The following is a 25219-nucleotide window of genomic DNA, read 5'->3' on the forward strand; positions in this document are numbered from 1 at the left end:
GCCTTCTGGCAGCAGATGGTGCTGTATGACTGGTAGCCATCCTCGTCGTGTCCGAGGTGCTCCTGGCCACGTCGGCTGGGAGCGCCTGGGCAGACATGGGCGCAGGGACTAAATTTGGAGTGACTTGACCAGGTCATTCTCTTTAGTCCTGCAGTCAGTCCTATTGAACCGTCTTATGGTGAGCAGGCAGGCGATACGGATTGCTAGCAGTCGTACTGTACCATCTTCTGCCGGGCAGGCAAGAGATGAGGATTGCTAGCAGTCGTATTGTACCATCTTCTGCCAGGCAGCCATGAGATGTGGATGGCATGCAGTCCTTCTGCACCGTCTGCTGCCAGCCAAAGATATAAAAGATAGATGGAGTGGATCAAAACAAGAAATAGACCAGATTTGTTTTGTACTCATTTGCCTACTCCCCTGTCTAGGGGACTCATTCCTCTAGGTCACACTGCAGTCACTCACAGAGAAGGTGCAGCGAGGTAAATCTAGCCATGTATCAATCAGAGGCCAGGCTAACCTCCTTGTTCCAATAAGAACAATAACTTAGGTGCACCATTTCTTATTGGAACTCTCCGTGAAGTCCTGCCTGAAATACTCCTTGATGTAAAGACACCCCCTTTGTTGATTTTAGCTCCCTGAAGCCAACCCTGTAAGCCGTGTCGTCAGTCGCCCCTCCCTCCGTCAGAGCAACGGCAGACAATCATTCCGCGCCCTTTTTCTGTGCGGACGCCATACCAAGGCAAGCATGGAGACCGCTCAGCTCACTTTGGCAATTAGGAGCACATTAAACACCACATGCATTATCCAGCAGTTTATGCAGCACCAGAACCTGGCAAACCGATACCGGGCGAGGAGGCGACAACAGCGCGGTCACGTGAGTGATCAGGACATGGACACAGATTTCTCTGAAAGCATGGGCCCTGCCAATGCATGCATCATGGTGATAATGGGGCAGGTTCATGCTGTGGAACTCCGATTCTGGGCTCAGGAAACAAGCACAGACTGGTGGGACCGCACAGTGTTGCGGGTCTGGGACGATTCCCAGTGGCTGCGAAACTTTCGCATGCGTAAGGGCACTTTCATGGAACTTTGTGACTTGCTTTCCCTTGCCCTGAGGTGCAAGAATACCAAGATGAGAGCAGCCCTCACAGTTGAGAAGCGAGTGGTGATAGCCCTGTGGAAGCTTGCAACGCCAGACAGCTACCGGTCAGTTCGGAATCAATTTGGAGTGGGCAAATCTACTGTGGGGGCTGCTGTGATGCAAGTAGCTCACGCAATCAAAGATCTGCTGATATCAAGGGTAGTGACCCTGGCAAATGTGCAGGTCATAGTGGATGGCTTCGCTGCAATGGGATTCCCTAACTGTGGTGGGGCCATAGATGGAACCCATATCCCTATCTTGGCACTGGAGCACCAAGCCGCCGAGTACATAAACCGCAAGGGGTACTTTTCGATAGTGCTGCAAGCTCTGGTGGATCACAAGGGACGTTTCACCAACATCAATGTGGGATGGCCGGGAAAGGTACATGACGCTCGCATCTTCAGGAACTCTGGTCTGTTTCAAAAGCTGCAGGAAGGGACTTTCTTCCCAGACCAGAAAATAACTGTTGGGGATGTTGAAATGCCTATATGTATCCTTGGGGACCCAGCCTACCCCTTAATGCCATGGCTCATGAAGCCGTACACAGGCAGCCTGGACAGTAGTCAGGAGCTGTTCAACTACAGGCTGAGCAAGTGCAGAATGGTGCTAGAATGTGCATTTGGACGTTTAAAGGCGCGCTGGCGCAGTTTACTGACTCGCTTAGACCTCAGCGAAACCAATATTCCCACTGTTATTACTGCTTGCTGTGTGCTCCACAATATCTGTGAGAGTAAGGGGGGGGAGACGTTTATGGCGGGGTGGGAGGTTGAGGCAAATCGCCTGGCTGCTGGTTACGCGCAGCCAGACACCAGGGCAGTTAGAAGAGCACAGGAGGGCGCGGTATGCATCAGAGAAGCTTTGAAAACCAGTTTCATGACTGGCCAGGCTACGGTGTGAAAGTTCTGTTTGTTTCTCCTTGAAAAAACCCCCCGCCCCTTGGTTCACTCTACTTCCCTGTAAGCTAACCACCCTCCCCTCCTCCCTTTAATCACCGCTTGCAGAGGCAATAAAGTCATTGTTGCTTCACATTCATGCATTCATCACACAAACAGGGGGATGACTACCAAGGTAGCCCAGGAGGGGTGGTGGAGGAGGGAAGGAAAATGCCACACAGCACTTTAAGCACAGCACTTTAAAAGTTTACAACTTTAAAATTTATTGAATGACAGCCTTCTTTTTTTTGGGTAATCCTCTGTGGTGGAGTGGCAGGTTGGCCGGAGGCCCCCCCACCGCGTTCTTGGGCGTCTGGGTGTGGAGGCTATGGAATTTGGGGAGGAGGGCGGTTGGTTACACAGGGACTGTAGTGGCAGTCTGTGCTCCAGCTGCCTTTGCTGCAGCTCAACCATACACTGGAGCATACTGGTTTGGTCCTCCAGCAGCCTCAGCATTGAATCCTGCCTCCTCTCATCACGCTGCCACCACATTTGAGCTTCAGCCCTGTCTTCAGCCCGCCACCTCTCCTCCCGGTCATTTTCTGCTTTCCTGCACTCTGACATCATTTGCCTCCACGCATTCGTCTGTGCTCTGTCAGTGTGGGAGGACAGCATGAGCTCGGAGAACATGTCATCGCGAGTGCGTTTTTTTTTCTTTCTAAGCTTCACTAGCCTCTGGGAAGGAGAAGATCCTGTGATCATTGAAACATATGCAGCTGGTGGAGAAAAAAAAGGGACAGCGGTATTTAAAAAGACATTGTATAAAACAGTGGCTACACTCTTTCAGGGTAAACCTTGCTGTTAACATTACATACATAGCACATGTGCTTTCATTTCAAGGTCGCATTTTGCCTCCCCCCACCGCGTGGCTACCCCCTCAACCTTCCCCCCTCCGTGTGGCTAACAGCGGGGAACGTTTCTGTTTAGCCACAGGCAAACAGCCCAGCAGGAATGGGCTCCTCTGAGTGTCCCCTGAAGAAAAACACTCTATTTCAACCAGGTGACCATGAATTATATCTCACTTTCCTGAGGATAACACAGAGAGATAAAGAACGGATGTTGTTTGAATGCCAGCAAACATACACTGCAATGCTTTGTTCTACAATGATTCCCAAATACGTGTTACTGGCCTGGAGCGGTAAAGTGTCCTACCATGGAGGACGCAATAAGGCTGCCCTCCCCAGAAACCTTCTGCAAAGGCTTTGGGAGTACATCTAGGAGAACCGCGAATGCCAGGGCAAAGTAATCCTTTCACATGCTTGCTTTTAAACCATGTATAGTATTTTAAAAGATACACCCACCAGAGGTCCCTTCTCCGCCTGCTGGGTCCAGGAGGCAGCCTTGGGTGGGTTCGGGGGGTACTGGCTCCAGGTCCAGGGTGAGAAACAGTTCCTGGCTGTAGGGAAAACCGGTTTCTCCGCTTGCTTGCTGTGAGCTATCATCATCTTCTTCGTCCCCAAAACCTGCTTCCGTATTGCCTCCATCTCCATTGGAGGAGTCAAACAACACGGCTGGGGTAGTGGTGGCTGAACCCCCTAAAATGGCATGCAGCTCATCATAGAAGCGGCATGTTTGGGGCTCTGACCCGGAGCAGCCGTTCGCCTCTCTGGTTTTCTGGTAGGCTTGCCTCAGCTCCCTAAGTTTCACGCAGCACTGCTTCGGGTCCCTGTTATGGCCTCTGTCCTTCATGCCCTGGGAGATTTTGACAAAGGTTTTGGCATTTCAAAAACTGGAATGGAGTTCTGATAGCACGGATTCCTCTCCCCAAACAGCGATCAGATCCCGTACCTCCCGTTCGGTCCATGCTGGAGCTCTTTTGCGATTCTGGGACTCCATCATGGTCACCTCTGCTGATGAGCTCTGCATGGTCACCTGCAGCTTGCCACGCTGGCCAAACAGGAAATGAGATTCAAAAGTTTGCGGTTCTTTTCCTGTCTACCTGGCCAGTGCATCTGAGTTGAGAGTGCTGTCCAGAGCGGTCACAATGGAGCACTCTGGGATAGCTCCCGGAGGCCAATACCATCAAATTGTGTCCACAGTACCCCAAATTCAAGCCGGCAAGGCCGATTTAAGCTCTAATCCACTTGTCAGGGGTGGAGTAAGGAAATCGATTTTAAGAGCCCTTTAAGTCGAAATAAAGGGCTTCATCGTGTGGACGGGTGCAGGTTTACATCGATTTAATGCTGCTAAATTCGACCTAAAGTCCTAGTGTAGACCAGGGCTAGATTACCCCTCCGGACAACATCCTAGGACTTCATTTTGACCAAAGCTATATGTCACCATTTGCTCCCAAACCTAAAAAGAGTCAGGCACCAGTTGGTGTTCTAACTCCAAACAGGGCAAGTCTGCAGTCATGCAGACAGCCCACAGGCAACAGAGCAACTACTGACCTTGCCTTAGCACCCTGCACTTGTTCTGGCTATCATTTGCAGATAGGTAATTTTCTCCTGTTGTACTTCAGGGATTGCTTCAGCCCACCATATGTCTAGGGTGACCAGATGTCCCGATTTTATAGGAACAATCCCGATTTTGGGGCCTTTTTCTTATATAGGCACCTATTACCCCCACACACACCCTGTCTCAATTTTTTACACTTGCTATCTGGTCACCCTATGTATGTCCAGTATTGCCAGGATTCTAAGATGATGACTCTGAATAGACTCAGCTTTCCATTCCATTGTCTTTTTCAGGGAGAAGGCCTTAGGCCATAGGATTTCTAGGTTAAGAGGGAGAGTTTACTAACAATACCATCCACCCACAGTAACATTTCTTGTGAATTGCAGTCACATTTAAGTTGTCAGATGACAGTTTGTAATTTAAACTAAAACATTGTGAGGCTTGGTCTAATGCCACCTGAGAGTTTTAATGCCCCAAGGAGAAGGTCTAAGCTGATATCTTACTGGATATGACTGCCTGTGAAGGGCCTGTATAGTGAAGAGGCCACTCTTTCAGGTGTAAGTCTCCCCCAGTTAGACATACCAAGACCATGACAACCAGGGAAGAGTGCCACATTTACCCTCCGAATTATCACCAGATTGATTTTGGACTGTTGCACACTGAAGAATCTCTTTATAAAAACAGGCACCAAAAACAAAAAAGTGGGCCAAGAGGCCCATTAGTGCTTGATGGTTGTTTCACATCTGGGCTGCTGTATCTCCTGTCACTCCGTGGCCAGCTGTTGGAGAGAGAAATGAGATGGTGGTGGTGGTGGTGAGGCATGGCAGCCTGCAGCAGAAGCTGAAAACAATAACTTGGATATTATAACTCAATTCACAGGGGCAACTGAAAACAGCAGCCCAACAGTTAGGACTGGCAACTCACAGTGTAACTATTGACATTCTAGTCATTAGGTCTGGCAGGAAATCCCCATCCTTCTATTACATCTCCACAGGGAGCACAAGGAGAGACATATATAGCTTGTCTATGGCAGCTGCAGAGTTCCTAAGCATAGTTTCACAGTAGTCTGCCTGAAGGTCTATTCTCTCCGGGTTCTATTGTTTGTTTTTCCTGTTATATGTTATTTGATCCCCTAATTCTGATTCAGACACCTGGCCTTCCTCCTCCAAGGAGGAAAAATCACCGGGGGGGGGGGGGGGTCCACTCCCTCTTCCCCCACTGGAATCAGCACTTCTATGAGCAACATGCGTCTTTTCTGCATTGATCTGCCATGCTGCACTCTATGAAGGTGAGCAGCAGAAAGGGCTTCCGAGAGGCGAGTAAAACTGGGCTCAGAGATTGCTCCAAAAATATTTTAAGTGTTTAGCCCTCAGAGAGGCGGATCTCACCCACCCACTCCAGACCCCATCTGGGTGGCCTGAGGCTCAAGGATGATATTGTCCCCTCCTGGAGATGGGAGGGCTGTTTGCCCCGAAGTCAGTTTCCTATTCTGCCTGCCTCCTTTCCTGTCCAGGGGAAGGAGGCGGGAGGTGACGCCACCCAGATCAGGGATGTGATGGAAACTGCTCTCTGCCCAAAGAGCCACCAAAGCTCCCCAGCAAGACACTTGATTGGAGGTAAAGGGATGCTGACTCTTCCTTTTGCCTCTGGCATTTTTCAGCTCAGGTCTCTCCCTGAAGCCTACAGGGGCATCTGCTGCAGTGAACACCTCAGCTGGGGAAATGGAGCAGAGGGGACACTCTCTCAAAAATCAAAAACACAGCCTCAGAACACGGTTGGGAATTAGAGCCAAAACTTGGCAGTCAAGCTTCGGAATTTTCTTCAGAAAAGCAAGCTCTGTTTGAACGTACCAGCTGCAGTGCAGGGATCTTCATGGGGAAGGGTATTCTTGATGTGACTGACAGGTCTGGTTCTGCTCCCAGCATCAAGAAGGAAGTGCTCATTGTAACAGATCTGTGCATCTCAGCACAGTGAATAGTCAACTTCACCATTATACATAATTAAAAAAATCTCATGTTTGAAAAGTGATGCAAAAAAGTTAAAATACGAGTAGCAACTCTTTACCCTGTAAGATTTAAACAACCCTCACCAAACCACAAACTATATACTGTAATTTTATTAAAGTAGATTATAAAACAGTTTAACTGCAGATGGCATACTCTCGCTTTTCTGTCTAAAATACAGTTCCAAGTCAAGAAAATGTAAAGTAGAGCAGTGGTGTGTGATGGGGGGTGATTACATGCACTTTGGACATAGCTTCTTCCAGCTTTCAGTCCCAATACCCACTTTCTTTGCCGCAACAAAGTGCCTAGTTACATTAAACAATATTAAACAAGATGAAAATAAACTTGCTGTAAAAGTGATGTGGCTTACATTTACTCGCCTCCTCCCCCATTACGTATGGGTGCTGTTACTTTTTATTGGTACAAATCTTCATATGCATTAGCCATTAACCCAGCCATATTGCTCTGATCACTGCAAGTCACTTTGGAGTTGGCTCTGTTTTCCTAGGCTTTTACCACATTTCCAATTCTAATGTCATCTGCAAACTGTTTTGTCTGTTGAATTTACACCAAAAAAAACAAACAAACCAAAAAGCACACATACAAAGACTAGCAAACAGATTTCAGTTTCTGTATAGTAATAAAGGTATAGAAATACAAGGGAGCTCCCAGTGAAATTCAAGGAAATTCTGCTTACAAACTGGTGCACGTACAAATGGAATTTCTAGGATAGTCTTCGGTTTCAACTGGACAAGCCCCAACATTATGACCAAAGCGACTCTACAAGCTACTTAGAAATGCTCTGTGGGCTTCTAGTATTCCATTAACTACAGTTTGAGAACCACACAAGATATACCTTTAGAAATGAAAGGACAGATCACAAATTTATGAGTGCTTCAGAATGAAAATATAACATAAGAAGAGATTCAGGTGAACTGGATGCAAGTCTGCTCTGTATTTAGAATTGTATTTAACCTGTGTAACTTGCTTTTCTCAAATATCATTGCTCACTGAAAAGACGGACAAATCTGGTATCTCTGTCTTGCTGGAAAGAAAACCAACAATCTAATGTAGAAAAAAAACCTGTGTGTTAACCTTGTTTTTCATCTAAACTGTTTGCATTCATTCATGATGAATGAACTCAAGCATCCAGATTTAAATGTTCAAACTTTGTCACAAATCTTGTCTCAATCTAAACCAGGGGTGGCCAACCTGTGGCTCCGGAGCCACATGCGGCTCTTCAGAAGTTAATATGCGGCTCCTTGTAGAGGCACCGACTCCAGGGCTGGAGCTACAGATGCTAACTTTCCAACATGCTGGGGGGTGCTCACTGCTCAACCCCTTCCCCTGAGCCTGCCATGCCCTTACTCCTCCCCCACAAACCCTCCTGCACTCCACGAAACACCTGATTGGGAGGTGCGGGGAAGGAGCAGGAGGTACTGATTGGCAGGGCTGCTGGTAGGTGGGAGGCTCTGGGAGCCGGGCGGGGGAGCTTATAGGGGGTTGCTGGCACATTCCTGTGGCTCTTTGGCAATGTACATTGGTAAATTCTGGCTCCTTCTTGGGCTCAGGTTGGCCACCCCGGTCTAAACAGTGACCAAGATAGATTTTTTTAAACTGTTTGAGCTACCATGGCTTTGTCAGTGTGGATGGAATGTAATTTAGTCTAAATGTTTTGTGAAAGTCATTAGAGACCAGGTAGTATCCATAGCCACTAAGATTTTTAAAATAGGTTTCCTCAAGAGATAAGTGGTAATATATTCACTAAGTCATACCGCTTGCCTGAAATTTCTACTACGACCATTTCTCACCTTTTGCCCCATGATAAAGTGTACAAACCTGTATACATGTCCTGCAGTGAAAAAATGCCAGCTAAATAAAAATGTGTTTTCAAGAAACAAAGCTAGAGTTGAAGCCTTCCATATAGCAATCAGCAAAAAGCAACAGCAACCCAACAAGGCATTTAAAAAAAGAGCCATCTTACTCTATCAGGGCTAAGAGAAATCTTGTCTGGTGAATTGGGCCAAGGAGTAGTTTCCTGGTAGGAGAGGCAAAAGAGCTGCCCAAATGCTGCTGCCCCTTTAGCTGGTGGGAGGGGAGAGATGTAGCCAATTAGTTGTTTTTCAGGAGAGGTGGGGGCGGAAGCAAAGCAGCCAGATGGGAAAGGGAGGAATGAGGAGTAGAGAGGCTTCATCCACCCCTCCTTTATAGAAGATGTCAGCGGGAATTAGAACTCAAGGGCTCAGGTGGAGGAAGATGAATTGGGAGACTGAAAGTTTCTTGCAAGCACAGAAGAGCAATGGGCAATAACATCAGAAACTGAGGAACAAATGGTGGGGACAACTCATTTGGTTGGAAGGACATGATTGGAGACAGAAATGTTAAAGGGGCATTGGAAGAATCAGAATTTATTTATTTGGGGGAGTAAAGGCATGCCAGTGGAAATTAAATACCCACAGCTCTGAGGAGCAGTAGGTATGCTTCACAGTAGCCTGGACACTTTGGCCTTGGAGAGCAGGCCCTGGGGGAAAGTTCAAGTACTGAGCTATGGATAATAGTTTCTGTGCTCTAGAAACTTCTACAATAAGAAGTTTACTTCAAAACACACATATGTTAATATAGCAACTCAAGTGAGCTCCAGCATTACATCTAGCTGATTTCCAAAATGACCAATGTCAATACTAATCAGGTTTCCTTCTCTTCAAATAAATAATGTTTATTACAATAATAATGCCACCCTCTAGACTGGGAATAGCCTTCTAATAGTTACCTAGTTCTACCACAAAAAAGCCTCAGATAATGCACATTTTTCAAGGAAGTAGTCAAATTTTAGTGACTACTTCCGTCTCTGCTTACTCTGTTATATGCCTGTTTTCTGTACTGTTTGCCTTGGTTAGTGCCGTTAGAACATAAACCCTTTGGAGGTAGGAATTTCCTATTTGATTGGCACTGATTTTCCACTGCATACCATTATGCCTACTTATGGCAACAGAAAAATGAATAATAATTAAAATGCTGCTACAGTAACTTGGCAGAATTTCATTTCTCTGGGAAACAGCTGTCAACTGTAAGCAAACATCATATAACAGTCCATCAAGACAAGTAGTTCTCAACTCTGGTCCACCGCTTGTTCAGGGAAAGTCCCTGGCGCACCAGGCCGGTTTACCTGCTGCGTCCGCAGGTTCGGCCGATCGCGGCTCCCACTGGCCGTGGTTCACCGGTCCAGGCCAATGGGGACTGCGGGAAGGGCGGCCAGCACACCCCTCAGCCCGTGACGCTTTCTGCGGCCCCATTGGCCTGGACCGGTGAACCACAGCCAGTGGGAGTCGCGATCAGCTGAACCTGCAGATGCGGCAGGTAAACAAACCAGCCCGACATGCCGGGGCTTTCTCTGAACAAGCAGTGGACCAAAAGTTGAGAACCACTGATCAAGACAATCAGGAGATCTAGCTACGTAGGTACTTATATGGCCCCTTCATCTTCTATTCCTGATGTACAGCATCAACATTCTTCCATATAACTTAAGCACTGAAGGGCTATTCCTACATTTCCACAGGGACCCATGGATCTGCATAATAATGGCTTCAATAGCCTCATTTTGATTCTTCCCTTAAATTTGCCTCTGCCACACCCCAAACTCACATGTGGGTAGATGCAGAAAGCCTCCAGAAAGCATGGCAGATAAAGGAGCATCCCCTTTGGCTGGCCAAGGGTACAGGCCCCCACCTCAAGCCTATCAAGTCTTGTGCAACATCAGCTCCACTGTAACTTGGGGCCTTACAATTGAAGAGGAGGGGGAAAGGATTTATTCTCTAGTAAAAACTCGTTTATTTTTCATTTCTTAAATATATTTGAATCTCTAATATACTCAGTTAAGCCTCTAGTCAGTTCAAACTGTAACATTGTATCAGATGAAGAGCACCTCAGAGAATTCAGAATTTCATTCTCTTTTATAATTCAGGCACATAAAAACATTACTAAATCTCTAGACCATATGGTAAAGATCTACATACTACTGAACCTCTCCTTCCCTCTCTTAAAGTGATTCTTTTCTGTTGTGGGAAGTGTGTCAACCCAAACACATACACTTTTATAAGCCAAATCCGTATTGAAACTCAAATACAGTAGAATGTCATTAATTTAGATTAAGGACTAGCAGAGTCATTGTCAGTTATTGAATTTTACAGTAAAAAACAAAGTACTGAATCACAAACTGTTCATTTCTCATTTCCATGCCAAATATAATTTAACATGACTAGTTCACAGTATACAAAATATACTACACAGCATCTTCTAGTAAAGGAAATGAATTTTTATTACTACACGACTCCACAGCACTCTTACACAAAATTTTGCAACAGATGAGACAACACTCCAGTTTGTGTGTGCAAATTTTAGGGTAAGCAGAATAGCAATGTTTGAACTAAGTCCTACTGGAGGCATAAGTCAAAACAAAATGAGACATAACCCATTATTGTGAGCCCTGAAGCGCAGACATGCTCTTTAAAGTATCCCCAAAGTTTCTTGTAAGATTGTTGGATTTTTAAAGTTATCACTTAAGACTATGGGTTGCATGGTCCAGTGGATAGAACACTAGCCTAGGAGTCACAAAACCTGGGTTTTATTCCTAGCTCTGTGAGTGACCTGATATGGCGCCTTTGGCAAAATTCTTCCCGTCTGTGCCTCTGCCTTCTCATCTAGGATATGTCTACATAGCAGCTGGGAGTGTGCTTCTCAGTGCGGAGTAGACAGACACATGCTAGCTCTTAAATGAGCGTGTGGCTGGCAGAGGCATGGGTGGCGACCTAGGCTAGCCACGTGAGTACATACATACTCAAGGGGGTGGGCAGGTTTGTTCTCAGGTGGCTAGCTCAAGGGGCCAATGCCAGTGCAACTGTGGCCACCCTGCTATTTTTCGTATGCTAGCTTAACCAGAGCTAGCGCATCTGGCTACCCATACTGAGAAGCATGCTTCCAAGCTTCTGTATAGACATGCTTTATAAAATGGAGACAATGCTTACTGGGGGAATAATTGATATTATGGTTCAGCTAGCAAACTGCAAAAACAATCAGAACACATTGCGGGGGGAGGGAGAAGGATGTATGGACCCCCTTATAACCTTTAGCCCAGAGCACTTACCCAGGATGTGGAAAACCCGGGTCTGTATCCCCATTCTGGAGCAGGGACTTGACTTCCCATCTCCCATCTCTGAAGGTGAGCATCCTAGGCTATTCTGGGATGGACTGCTCACAATCTCTCCTGTTAAAACTTTTCATCAAGGATCTACAACCTATCCTGAAGGATGATCCCTCACTCTCACAGACTTTGGGAGACAGGTCAGTCCTCACTTACAGACAGCCCCCCCCCCCCAACCTGAAGCAATACTCACCAGCAACTAAACACAACACAACCACTAACCCAGGAACCAATCCTTGCAACAAACCCCGTTGCCAACTCTGTCCACATATCTATTCAAGGGACACCATCATAGGACCTAACACAGCCGCCATACCATCCGGGGCTCGTACACATGCACATCTACCAATGTGATAAATGCCATCATCTGCCAGCAAGACCCCTCTGCCATGTACATTGGCTAAACTGGACAGTCTCTATGCAAAAGAATAAATGGACACAAATCAGACATCAAGAATTGTTACATTCAAAAACCAGTAGGAGAACACTTCAATCTCCCTGGTCACTCAATAACAGACTTAAAAGTGGCTATTCAACAAAGAAAACTTCAAAAAAACCAGACTTCAACTAGAAACTGCCAAGCAGGAGTTAATTTGCAAACTTGACACCATCAAATTAGGCCTGAATAAAGACTGGGAGTGGCTGGGTCACTACATAAAGTAATTTTCCCTTTGTTGATACTTGCACCTTCTTGTCAATTGTTGGGAATCCGCCACATCCACCCGGATTGAATTGGCCTCATTCGCACTGACTCTCCCCCCCCACACACACACACGCACTTGATAAGGCAACTCCCATCTTTTCATGTGCTGTATATTTATACCTCCCTAATGCATTTTTCACTCCATGCATCTGATGAAGTGGGTTATAGCCCACGAAAGCTTATGCCCAGATAAATGTGCTAGTCTCTAAGGTGCCACAAGAACCCTTCTTTGTTTTTATAGAAAGATTGTATCACAGCCAATCCTCAGAAGCCGGTGCTTTAAGTTAGACTGACCAAATATTTTCTTACACAATGTTGATATTATTTGTGTTGAAGACCACACTAACATCTCTCTCAGATTTTTGGCCATATCCAAAAATTCAAATAGTTTCTCCATTTCTTTCTTGAGGCCCAGAAGTTCTCACCACACATTTTTGTTCTGAGTAACTGGTCTTTAACAACTAGAACGTCATCTCTACTGTTTGTATTCATAGTCCCATATTTCATATAAGTACTTCACACTGGACAATTTGAAATAAATAGCAGGAATAATGTCAGTGAGTTTCCCTTGCAACATTATCTGGATTTATTCAGTGCTCACTTAGTACAATTAAAAGCAACTTAGGACACAGTATAATGAATAGGAATTCTGAAGCAGTCAGATATGGATCAGTTACTGTTGATGATACCAAGTGAACACAGAATTCTTTCATTGAATTCTGAATGCTTTAAATACCAAGCAAACAGCCTAAAAGAACAGTTACATCCAAAACCCCTTCTGGCAAAAAAAGTTAAGCTCACATTTGTCAGATGTTTCTATGGGAAAAATTAGTTTTGCTGTTCCCATGGGGATTGATAAAAGTCTCTAAAATTAGACAGTTTGCCGCAACTGAGATACAACAAGCCTTCCAAAAAAAGTTCTCACAACATCACTTAACAAAAAGAAAAAGTTATGAATCCAGAATAACCTTCTGCTTGCAACCCCTGCTTACTTTCCACAATCCATCTAGTATCACATTTTAAAATACTAACAGTATGTACATGTAGCCACTAAAAAGGCTAGAGAAGTCTCTGATGTGCTCATATAAACCTGAAACTTCCAAAATTTACAGGAAACAACAAATACAGAGTTTGTAATGAATCTTGAGGTTTCAAAGGAATATTAGAAGTCAGAGAGAGAAGAGTTATTAGCTTCCTACATATATGTCACAAGTTCTGGGTTTGTTTTATTTTAATATAAAGACACTAGGTCCAAGCAGACATTTTGATTACATGCTGAAAATCACTTTGCTCATATAGACAGGTTTCAGAGTGGTAGCCGTGTTCGTCTGTAACAGCAAAAAAAACCAAAAAACAAGGAGTACTTGTGGCACCTGAGAGACTAACGAATTTATCTGAGCATAAGCTTTTGAGGGCTAAAACCCACTTCATCAGATGCATGCAGTGGAAAATACAATAGGAAGATGTGTGTGTATATATATATATATATATATATATATATATATATATATATATATATATATATATATATACACACACACACACACACACACACACACACACACACAGAACATTAAAAAAAATGGGTGTTGACATACCAACTTAACAAGACCAATCAATTAAGGTGGGCTATTATCAGCAGGAGGAAAAAACAAAACAAAACACCTTTTGTAGTGATAATCAGGATGGCCCATTTCAAACAGTTGACAACAAGGTGTGAGTAACAGTAGGGGGAAAACTAATCATGAGGGAAATAGTTTTACTTCGTGTAATGACCCATCCACTCCCAGTCTTTATTCAAGCCTAATTTAATGGTGTCCACTTTGAAAATTAATTCCAATTCTGCAGTTTCTCGTTGGAGTCTCTTTTTGAAGTGTTTTTGTTGGAGAATTGCGACTTTTAGGCCTGAAATTGAGCAACCAGGGAGGTTGAAGTGTTCTCCGACTGGTTTTTGAATGTTATAATTCTTGATGTCTGATTTGTGTCTATTTATTCTTTTACGTAGAGACTGTCCAGTTTGACCAATGTACATTGCAGAGGGGCATTGCTGGCACATGATGGCATATATCACATTGATAGATGTGCAGGTGAATTACCCTCTGATAGTGTGGCTGATGTGATTAGGTCCTATGATGGTGTCCCTTGAATAGATACGTGGACAAAGTTGGCAATGGGCTTTGTTGCAAGGATAGGTTCCTGGGTTAGTGTTTTTGTTCTGTGGTTGCTGATGAATATTTGCTTCAGGTTGGGGGAGGACTGGCCTGCCTCCCAAGATCTGTCAGAGTGAGGGATCGTCCTTTAACAATTTCCATCCCACCATCAACCTCAGCCTGGACCAGTCCACAGAAGAGATCTACTTCCTGGACACTATGGTGCTAATAAGCGATGACCATATAACCACCACCCTCTATCGGAAACCTACTGACCACTATACTTACCTACATGCCTCCAGCTTTCATCCAGACCACATCACACGATCCACTGTCTACAGCCAAGCTCTAAGATACAGCCGTATTTGCTCCAATCCCTGAGACAGAGACAAACACCTACAAGATCTCTATCAAGCATTCTTACAACTACAATACCCACCTGCTGAAGTGAAGAAACAGATTGACAGAGCCAGAAAAATACCCAGAAGTCATCTACTACAGGACAGGCCCAACAAAGAAAGCAACAGAATGCCACTAGCCGTCACCTTTAGCCCCCCCACTAAAACTTCTCCAGCACATCAAGGATCTACAACCTATCCTGAAAGACGATCCCTCACTCTCACAGATCTTGGGAGACATGCCAGTCCTCGCTTACAGACAGCCTCGCAACCTGAAGCAAATACTCACCAGCAACCACACAACAAAAACACTAACCCAGGAACCTATCCTTGCAACAAAGCCCGTTGCCAACTTTGTCCACATATCTATTCAAAGGACACCATTAATAGGACCTAATCACATTAGCCACACCACAAGAGGCTCGTTCACCTGCACATCTACCAATGTGACATATGCCATCATGTGCCAGCAATGCTCCTCTGCCGTGTACATTGGCCAAACTGGACAGTCTCTATGCAGAAGAATAAATGGACACAAGTCAGACATCAAGAATTGTTACATTCAAAAACCAGTAGGAGAGCACTTCAATCTCCCTAGTCACTCAATAACAGACTTAAAAGTGGCCACTCTTCAAAACTTCAAAAACAGACTTCAACGAGAAACTGCAGAATTGGAATTAATTTGCTAACTGGAGACCACTGAATTAGGCTTGAATAAAGACTGGGAGTAGATGGGTCATTACACAAAGTAAAAACTATTTCCCCATGCTAACATTTTCCCCCTACTGTTACTCACACCTTCTTGTCAACTGTTTGAAATGGGCCATCCTGATTATCACTACAAAAGGTGTTTTCTCCTTCTGATAATAGCCCACCTTAATTAATTGGTCTCATTAGAGTTGGCATGGCAACACCCATTTTTTCATGTTCTCTGTGTGTATATATCTGCCTACTGTATTTTCCACTGCATGCATCCAATGAAGTGGGTTTTAGCCCTCGAAAGCTTATGCCCAAATAAATGTGTTAGTCTCTAAGGTGCCACAAGTAGTCCTCGTTTTTATTGCTCGTATAGAATTTCCCCTATTAATCCCTTCAATTATCCTTATGTTAGACTGGACTGGTTTTTCTCAAAGCATGGCAACAACAAATGCAGGAAAAGAAAGTTAAAAAAAAACAAAAAACCTACATCATTGTAGTCATTTACTGATATGAACAAATCCAAAGGACTGATAAACAAATCCAAAAAAATTCTCCTCTCAAACACGGAATGGAAGTCTTTGTGACAAAGCTTACATAGTAATGATAAGAATAATCTATATAGCAGATACCATAATTGTCAGAATTGATGCAAATTACTGAGGTTGGAATAACACTGACTAAGATTAAAACATTTATTACTTTCTATTATTTGCCTTAAGATAATGCCTCCAGTCCAAAAGCAGAATTGGGGCTTCATTGTGCTAGACGTTGTACAACAGAGTAAACTTGTCCCTGCCCTAAAGAATTTACTTGCAATTTTAAAGGACTTAAAAAAATTCTTCAAAATAACCTGGCCATTTTTAAAAAATGTCATCCATATATAACTGCACATAATTTTGTTAAAGAATACATTACTTTGTGTCACTGTTGCCTTGTACTCCCTGTTCTCTCTAAGTATAAAATGAGATAACAAATGAATATAGATTATTATAAACTCTTTGGGGCAGGGACCGTCTTTTTATTCTGTGATTGTACAGCACCAAGAGCAATGGGGTGCTGGTCCATGACAAGAGCTCCTAGACAGAACAGTAAAAACAAAAAACGTTGGTAAAACTGTCAGTTGATAAGACCATACCACATTTTTGAAGTTTTCCCTCATTTTCTCAGACAGCATCAGTCCTGGTTTCACCCAAACAACTAATCTGGCAGTTACAAAGACTTTTAAGTGCCACTGTATTATCACATTGATGCTCTTTCTTATGATGCTTTTGTCAGCATGAGAATAAGAATTTGAGGATTGTTTTGCTCTTCTATCCTCGTTACTATTTCGCATTACAGAAAATCTTTCCCTCTTAAGAGTCTGAGACATCAAATTCTATTAAATGGAGAGCTGAAATGAAACTGGAGGGAGCAGGGGGGAGGGAGGAGACCAGAAAAGGGTGGGTGTTTCAAAAATAGAAGTACTTGGCAGCAGATATAAGAAGGGTAGCTTTTAGCATGTGACAGATTATTGCAATTTCCTGAAATATCCTTGGAAAACATTATTGTATTGAGTTTATGTATTGCTGTGAGCCAGGATTGTATGTAACCTCTCTGGGGAGGGAAGATGTGAAACCTGGGAGTAACAGATATAAGACCCGGGAGTTCAAAAGATTATATTGAAAATGTGCAAGAGAAGTGTGGATTTTGGGACAATAAAGGTGAAGTGGATTTCCTGGACAATTCCTTGGGTTAGTAATGCAAATTCCCTACCTCCACTTACGTAAAAGTCCAGCATTTTGATGAAGCTACGCCCTGAGAAGGGATCATTGTCCGATGATTACCTGTTACAGAAGACCAAGATCAAAAGGCATGAGCTGTATAAATGCACAGCTGATCTGCCCACTCTCTAATCAGTTTTGAACCTAAGACAGATGAATGCATAACCATGGGGAAAACCCAGTTGTAGGTTGAAGGATTAAAACCCATCAGAACCCTATGATGGAACTGGGGTGGACTTCTGGTAAGCTTTCAAGCATGCATGCATGTTTTCTCTGCAATCCTTTTACCTTAAAAATAAATGTGCTTGCTCAGGAATTGGAATTGTGGGATAACTTATAACTATGGGCAGAGGGAAAAGTGAAGCGCAGGCACTGGCCTGTTTAGGAAGTCTGGCTTGCTGAAGATATCACAGGTTAAAGCAGGGAGTTAGCTGTGCAGTCTTAAAATCCCCAGTCTGGTGGGAATGAGACATAGGTTTCCTCCGAGACAGGCTTCTGGCTCCCAGGCATCACCTAACGTGGGTACCCTTGGTGGACCACACAGGAGGAATACAGGTGTAGTTGCACAGAAACCATGACACAGTAAATACAGGATTTGTGGAAAGAAGAAAGATAAAAGGTTTTGTTACAAAAAAGCAGAGACACAAACAAAAGATCCCGAAAAAAAATCTCCCCCTTGAAGTCTACCTTTTAGTTACATCCTTATGTTTTATTACCGTCACTTTGTGAGAGCACAGTTCCTTCAAATATTGAAGGACAATGAGGATGTAGATTTTAGTAACAGTTCAATTATGTGAGAATTAGGTTAAAGACTGATCCTACCATCTCAAATAATGGTAGAAATTGGAGATACTCTGCTGATACATACAGCATTACCCTCATGGAAGTTGATCCAGTAAATCTAATCGTGCCAGGTAAACAGCTATTCATTGTCTGGAAGATCTTAATTAACCTCTTCTATTTTTATTAAAATGAGACTTGTATCTGGTTTACTGATACAAAGAACTTTCTTTTACACTCTAATTCTAAATACATGTAAATTCCAATCACTTTTCCTAGAAAATGCTATAAACCAATAAATACCACATCTGAGAAGTTACTAGTTTAACATTAAGTAACGGAAGATGTAATGAAATAATCCAAGTGCTGCTAAGAACACCTAGAACAATGAACGGTATATTAGTTTTAGAAGAGGTATTGAAAAGCCAAGAGGATGAATACTACAAACAGTTTATTTCAGTCTAATGCCCATTGTATTTAATCCAATATCCTTCTTATTGTCAATGAATAATGCTTCCATGAAGTTGCACACCAGGTACTACACGTTACTACAGTTAATCTAAAAAAATGATTCCTTGTTTTAATATTAATGATACACTCATAAAAGTACACTAAATCATGATGTGATAGCATCTGCATGCAGATGCTCATAAAGGAAGACAACCTCACATGCATTCCTAGGGTACACCCCTCTTCTCTTAGGGGCAAATCAAAACATCTGCTGGGTAAAAGTATTAAATTACACTACATTATATTTCCCTAATACCTTTCTCTCAAAGCAATGGGATGTTGAAAAAATGAACTAGAGTTTGATTTTTTTTTTTTTTTTTAATTTTCATGTTAGGCTAGATTAAAGAGAAGAAAGGCTTTCCAGGCAGAGAAGAGGTGTTAAAGCAGTGGCCAGAAGTTTCTGGGAAAACACCCTGCTTTACATTTTTTACATTTTTACAGCCATTCTGTCTTTCGAGGTCTCAGTAATTCCTCCATCAGCATGTATGCACACAAATACGCACAACCACATTCTGGTTCCAAAGCTTGTGAAAGTCTGCTGTTCCACAGATGTTAGCAAAAAGAAAAGGAGTACTTGTGGCACATTAGAGACTAACAAATTTATTTGAGCATAAGCTTTCGTGAGCTACAGCTCACTTCATCGGATGCATTCAGCGGAAAATATTTTCCGCTGAATGCATCCGATGAAGTGAGCTGTAGCTCACGAAAGCTTATGCTCAAATAAATTTGTTATTTTCCGCTGAATGCATTCGATGAAGTGAGCTGTAGCTCACGAAAGCTTATGCTCAAATAAATTTGTTAGTCTCTAACGTGCCACAAGTACTCCTTTTCTTCTTGCGAATACAAACTAACACGGCTGCTACTCTGAAACCTGTCATAGATGTTAGGACACTCATAAATGGTAAATCAGATTTAATGACATTTACAAGCCAAGAATACAGTCCTGCCCGAAAACATGAGTTTACATTACCAGTACTATGTGGTTCTGGCTCTAACTTGCATATTCTGGTTAATCTCAAAAGTAATAAAGTGCCCGGAAAAGGGCGGGGGAACCTGCATCAATAAATTAGGTCAGCCTCCATATGCATTCTATCAATGTTGGAGCTGTAGAATTCATTACTTAAGAAGGCAATAAAAATGTGTTCAGTAGAGTTCATGATAACCAGGATTAGAGTACTGTTGTTCTCAAGGTGATATATGGCTTGACTTGCCCCCATAACTGAACACGTACATTTTACCCCTGCAAAATATCCTTTCACTCAAACTAGCTAAAAGTCACCACCCTGCACTTTAAACGGCTAGCTGGGAGCGGAGGGCAATGCTTTCTGGCTTGGGGGAGGAGGGGAGACGTAAAACTGCTGGAAAAGCAGTCAGCGTGGTGGACGACTCGCCACCTAGGAATTTAGGGTTTAAAAAGACCTAGGGTTTAAAAAGCTTGGCCAGTGCCTGGATCCTCCCTTCGTCACTCAGAGCAGGCTAGGCAGCACCCACCCTCCCTATTTAGGTCAGAAATATGCCGGCTGATTAGCAATATGTGCTGTGGGCATTATGCTAGCTGCCCTGTTGAGAGGGGCTGGGAAGGAATTTTTTCCCTTACCACCATATTGGCCAGGTGTGGTGTGTGTGTGGGGGGGTGTTCACCTTCTTCACAGCAGGTTCACGTGGACTCTGTTCATGCATGGCACGATGGGCTGTAGGCCATATGTCGCAACTCTTTATTTAAGCGTAAAGTGGATGTTCAGTGCAGGTACTCCATAAATTAAGGCACAAAAGAATGGAGAAACCGCTTGGAAAAGGAATTAAGGAGAGGTGCTTGGTAAGTGAGCGAGCTGGGGGCAGATAGGGACTCCTCTGATTGGTACAGCAGGGAGCCAACCCCCACAAAATTATAGTCCACCTTAACCCCTTCTACGACGAGGGGTGGGGGGTGGTCAGTAAGGTCCTGGCAAGGGAATTGCTGGAGCAACCTGGATGAAAAGGAGAAGGAGCTGGTGGAAGTCATCTGTCCCGTTCCACCCCATCCCCCACCCCCCCGGAATTGGAGGTTCCCAGCTGTGGCTCTGCTGGAGGGACATGAGCAGAAAGGTCGGGGTGGGGGGGAGCAAAGAGGGCGGTAAAAGCACTCACACCCCACCCCAGGTTAATTTTGGGGGTTTCACCTGCACTGCACATTTTATCCGCTGGGTTAGTCCCAGACATCTAATAATAAAGTTGCAGCCTGATTAAACTCATATCTAATGTCTCCTGTCATTCTTTCAGCATAGCCAAACAATAACTATTACACATAGTGCAGAAAGCAGCAAGCAGAAAGCATAGACTTTTCCCACCTACTATTTGAACCCCTCCACCCATGTTTGTTTTCCTAATAAGATCAATCTTAGATCATCAGAAACTTGTTTTCCTGGTAGATTTCCAAGTGATCCTGTTAAACCTGTAAAAGAAAAGGCTACCAAGCCTTTTTGAATATATCCTCACTTTTAAAAAAAAAAAAAAAAAAAAATTAAGAGGAGAATTGCCAATGGGAGATAAGACAGGGAAACAAAAGAGATAAAAAGGAGATGCCTTTTTAGCAGTCTGAAGGGAGACAAAAGTAATGGAATGAAGAAGAGAACAGAAATGAAAAGAAACAGAATGGAGAAAAAGTAAATACCACAAAAAACACATTAACTTGAGGCCTTTTAGAGACACATCATACAATTACTGAGAGCCTGATTAGCTGTGTGTGTAAAACTTCCAGTGAAATCAGTTTATATAAAAAGGAAAGACTGATGAGATCTTGGAAACAAACAAAATCTCTGAAATTTGAGATCGGTATTCCTATTGCTTAGGGGTTGCCAATCATCCAGGATTGGCCTGGAGTCTCCAGGAATTAAAGATTAATCTTTAAAGATTAGGTCATGCGAAGAAACCTCCAGGAGTAAGTCCAACAAAAACTGGCAACCCTACTCTTGCTATAAAAGTCGAGGCTTGAATCCTTTTAAATACAGATTTAATCCACATGGAAAATATCTAGTATCAACCGTTTCCAAATTTCAAATTACAACATACAATAAATTACTGTAGTTCACCTATAATTGTAAGTAGGCAACAATACATGCAGCAAAGTAAACTAACCGACACTGGTATTAACACTTTCTCTTAAGTATTCTGCTACTTGCCTAATAAACTGAAATTCAAATACTTTGAAAACAGTTTCTTAAGCCATGACCTGTGATCCACTGATGGATGGTCTTTGAAATTCAGTATATCAAGTGATGCTAACTCTCCTCCTTGTTTTACCTAACACACACATCATATTAAAGAGAGCTAAAATACATACTTGCCTCATATTACTTTTCCATGTAAACAACTGCTGTAGGTGCCAGACAATCATCATCAATGGGAGAAAAGATGGTCCACAAGATAATCACTTCAGTCTCCTGCCTAGAGGGGACTGAACAATGTCAGACCTTGGAAATATTAAAGCCCAGCTGCTGAGAGTATCATAAAATCCTGTATATGTATTTAAAAAAAAAAGTACAGCTGATTTTAAACACAGAAATCCAGTTTGAACAATATAAACTTTGCACTTATTTATTTCCGAATAAATAGCTTTCTGAAGCCCATATTTCAAGCAGATTGGCCACACAACTTTTTCATCCATTTTCTTCAGCAAATAGAAAATAATCTACTTGAGTCTCTTGTGTAGGTACATTCAAAATGTTTTACTGTTTTATTACTCTGTAGAGTCTTAATTTATTCCCACATTTATAAGGACAATAAACTGCTTTATTCTTTAATTCCCTCTCAGCAGTCATTGACTACCGCATCCTTAGGGAGCTGAAAATAAAAGTTGAATTCTGAGCATAGTTAACCATCTGCATGCCTCTCAAAAGTGGAGGAAGTGATATGCGTGTATCACACAGCTAAATAGGACAGAACCACAGGGATTCTATGTGCCACCTGAAAGAGGTATATATCTATGTTACAGACGTCTTCTATTTTGCAACCCTATCATCTCAGAAGGGGACTGCTGTCTTATGTAAGCGAGTGAGTCCTGAACGCATGAGTTACTTACATGCTGCCATCTGGAAAGCTACACAGCTGCTTTAATGTCACTTAGAACTTATATAAGTACCATGTAAAGGGCTTATGAAAGTTATTGTCAAAACTGCATGTGCGAGAGCAACAGGTATGCTGTGCATATGTACGCTGTGCTGTTTATCATCATTTACCTAAGCCATAAGCAAACAAGGAGCTAACAAACTGATGCAGGCTCCCAAATCAACTTAACTATCGTCCGCAGTTTATTAAGCAGGAATACACGCAGTTTCAAGCTGTTCCTTGTGTGCGCGCGAAAAACAATCCTATGATAATGTAGTTGCCCCTCTCAAGCATCGTTATACCTTGTTAATAGGACAGGTAGTAACAAACGCCACAACAAAGAAAGCACTCAAGTGCTGCAGAGGAAAATGAGACCCTATGATTTCTCGCCCCTCCCCCCACCCGACTATTTTTTTATATCAAGGGGGGAAATTTTAGGTGGGGCCAAAATGAGGCCCACATTTAAGTTTCAACTTTTCCCCCCAAGCTTCACCTGATTTAACAAATGCTAACAAAACAGAAGTGAAAGAGGTGGGGAAAAGATACAACTGAGATTCTTTTATGGGGGGAAGGAAGATGGAAGAGTGTAATGGGGGGGAAAGGATTTTTAAAAAAAGACAGATTTAAGATTCTGCCATAAAGATATCAATGCACTTGGTGACTGTATGCAGCATTTTCCAGTACGCTTCTAACTTCAAAGAAAGGAAACTGGGAAGGGCAATATTGTTATAACAACAAACAACGCTCATTTTAAGTATCTTCACAGACAGCAGCTGCATACCACCCTCCAAATAAGAAACTGAAAAGCAGACACCAACATCAGAGGACAGTAGAGAGGGGAGGGGAAAAGAAAGATTTACAGTGATGGAAAGTGAGAAAGAAATGTTAAAGGTTTTGATATAAAAAAAAATAAAAACCAAACCCCCACAATTACTGAAAAATGCTTCTTCCTTGGCTCTCTAAAACAGCATTCATCAGTATTTGTTGGTTAGACCTAAAATTGGAATCCCCACTTATAATAGGATTGTTTTCCAATGTCACTTAACCCCGGATGCAGAAACAAAGTAGACTAGAGAATAAACTCAGATTTTAGGGCCAAATTCTTTAATGAGGGTTGCAGAAGGCCAAGTACATTGGTAGCAGTATGAAGGGAGCCCCTCCCGAGAGTTTACAACCAAGTGACATGACGCTGTTTGCAGGAGGTCTTTCTGAACTAATGGATGGGTGCTTAGGGTGGGGCAGGAGTGGAATGGTTGATCACCAGTACACAAATTCACTGGCCAAGCTGGTGTTGGGGAATCCTCCTTTTTTCCCCTGTGTCTTCTCCCTCCTCCCCTCCAGCAGCCCAGCCTCTATGCTCCTCACCATGGTATCTGAGCTAAATGCTAGAAAGAGGTCCCTAATTAAGGTCCCAATTTCGCAAGGTATTTAAGCACGTGAGTAGTCCCACTGAAGCCAACAGGACTACACACATGTGCTGAATTACCTTGCTAAATCAAGGCCTTCATCCAGCCAGACTTGACACTGTTTGTTTTTACTTCCTTGTTGTTGTACCACCATCCAAGATGATGCCAGAACAGCTCAAGGAATAAGAGCACGACAACTAAAGTGTTGCACATGTTTGTTCTTAGCAATGAAGTAAAAAAGTTAAATAATTTTGTAAAAAGCATAATAGTAAAAGGGGCTTTATCAAACTTCAAGCTTTGCTTAAGTACTATAGAGGTTTTTCTTAATACCCACCTGAAAAATAAACACTTTTCCATCCTACAGAAATTAAGGTATCCAACAGAATTCAAAATAGTTTTTTCCTGAATAAAGTGTTTATCACCTCTATCAGGTAATGCCAATTAAACTCATCGACATCTAGTGTGAGAAGCAAACTACACTGACTATTTCAAGCATGGAAAACTTGGATCACACTTAGTAAAGACTGAATTACATACTGCATTCACCGTCCATTAAAGGACAAACTGGTTTTAAAAATGAAATGTCTATATGAAAAGTATCTATGCTTCAGATTTAATGGCTTTTATCTTTCTCTTACCCACACTTTCATTCTGACCTGATTTTAGTGCCCACTACCTTGAGAACTGTTCGGACTAGACTGATAGCTGAGTATCATCAAAATGCTTGCAATTACATCTATACAACATATAAAGCATTAGAGAGCGTATTTCCAGAGGACCTAAGTGACTTAGGAGCCTAAATCCCATTGACACTCACTGAAAATGGGCCTTGGGCACTTTTGAAAATTTTATCCTAACTATCTAAGTCAAAGAGTCAGTAATAATATTGGCAGGTAAAATCTTGCTAGAACCGAAGTGAGGAAAAAACAAGATGGCAACCAGAATGACCTGATTTTAAGAACGGGTGCTCTCTCACTTAAGTTATTTTTCCATATTGTAGTTGAACTTGGGCCACACTGACACAAATACTTTTACAACTAGTAACATTTCTGAACACTAG

At 42.9% G+C, this 25219-nt stretch overlaps 1 protein-coding gene across 3 annotated transcripts in view; it reads right to left on the reverse strand.

Moving 5' to 3' along the window:
• INPP5A (inositol polyphosphate-5-phosphatase A) overlaps positions 1-25219 on the reverse strand; it is a 430024-nt gene that overhangs the window by 397065 nt on the left and 7740 nt on the right. Inside the window, exons 2-4 of one of the 3 annotated variants that reach the window (XM_073353966.1) lie at positions 3862-3960; positions 3375-3765; positions 1815-2789 (exon numbers count right to left, since the gene is read on the reverse strand). The exons of the other annotated variants lie outside the window; for them this stretch is intronic. Coding sequence (XP_073210067.1) covers positions 2290-2789; positions 3375-3765; positions 3862-3960 — 990 coding nt within the window. The 3' untranslated portion in view covers positions 1815-2289. Of the gene's footprint in view, positions 1-1814; positions 2790-3374; positions 3766-3861; positions 3961-25219 lie in introns of those variants that run through there. 3 annotated transcript variants of the gene reach the window in all.

The sequence above is a fragment of the Lepidochelys kempii genome, chromosome 7 (genome assembly GCF_965140265.1).
Source record: "Lepidochelys kempii isolate rLepKem1 chromosome 7, rLepKem1.hap2, whole genome shotgun sequence".
Lineage (NCBI taxonomy): Eukaryota > Metazoa > Chordata > Testudines > Cheloniidae > Lepidochelys > Lepidochelys kempii.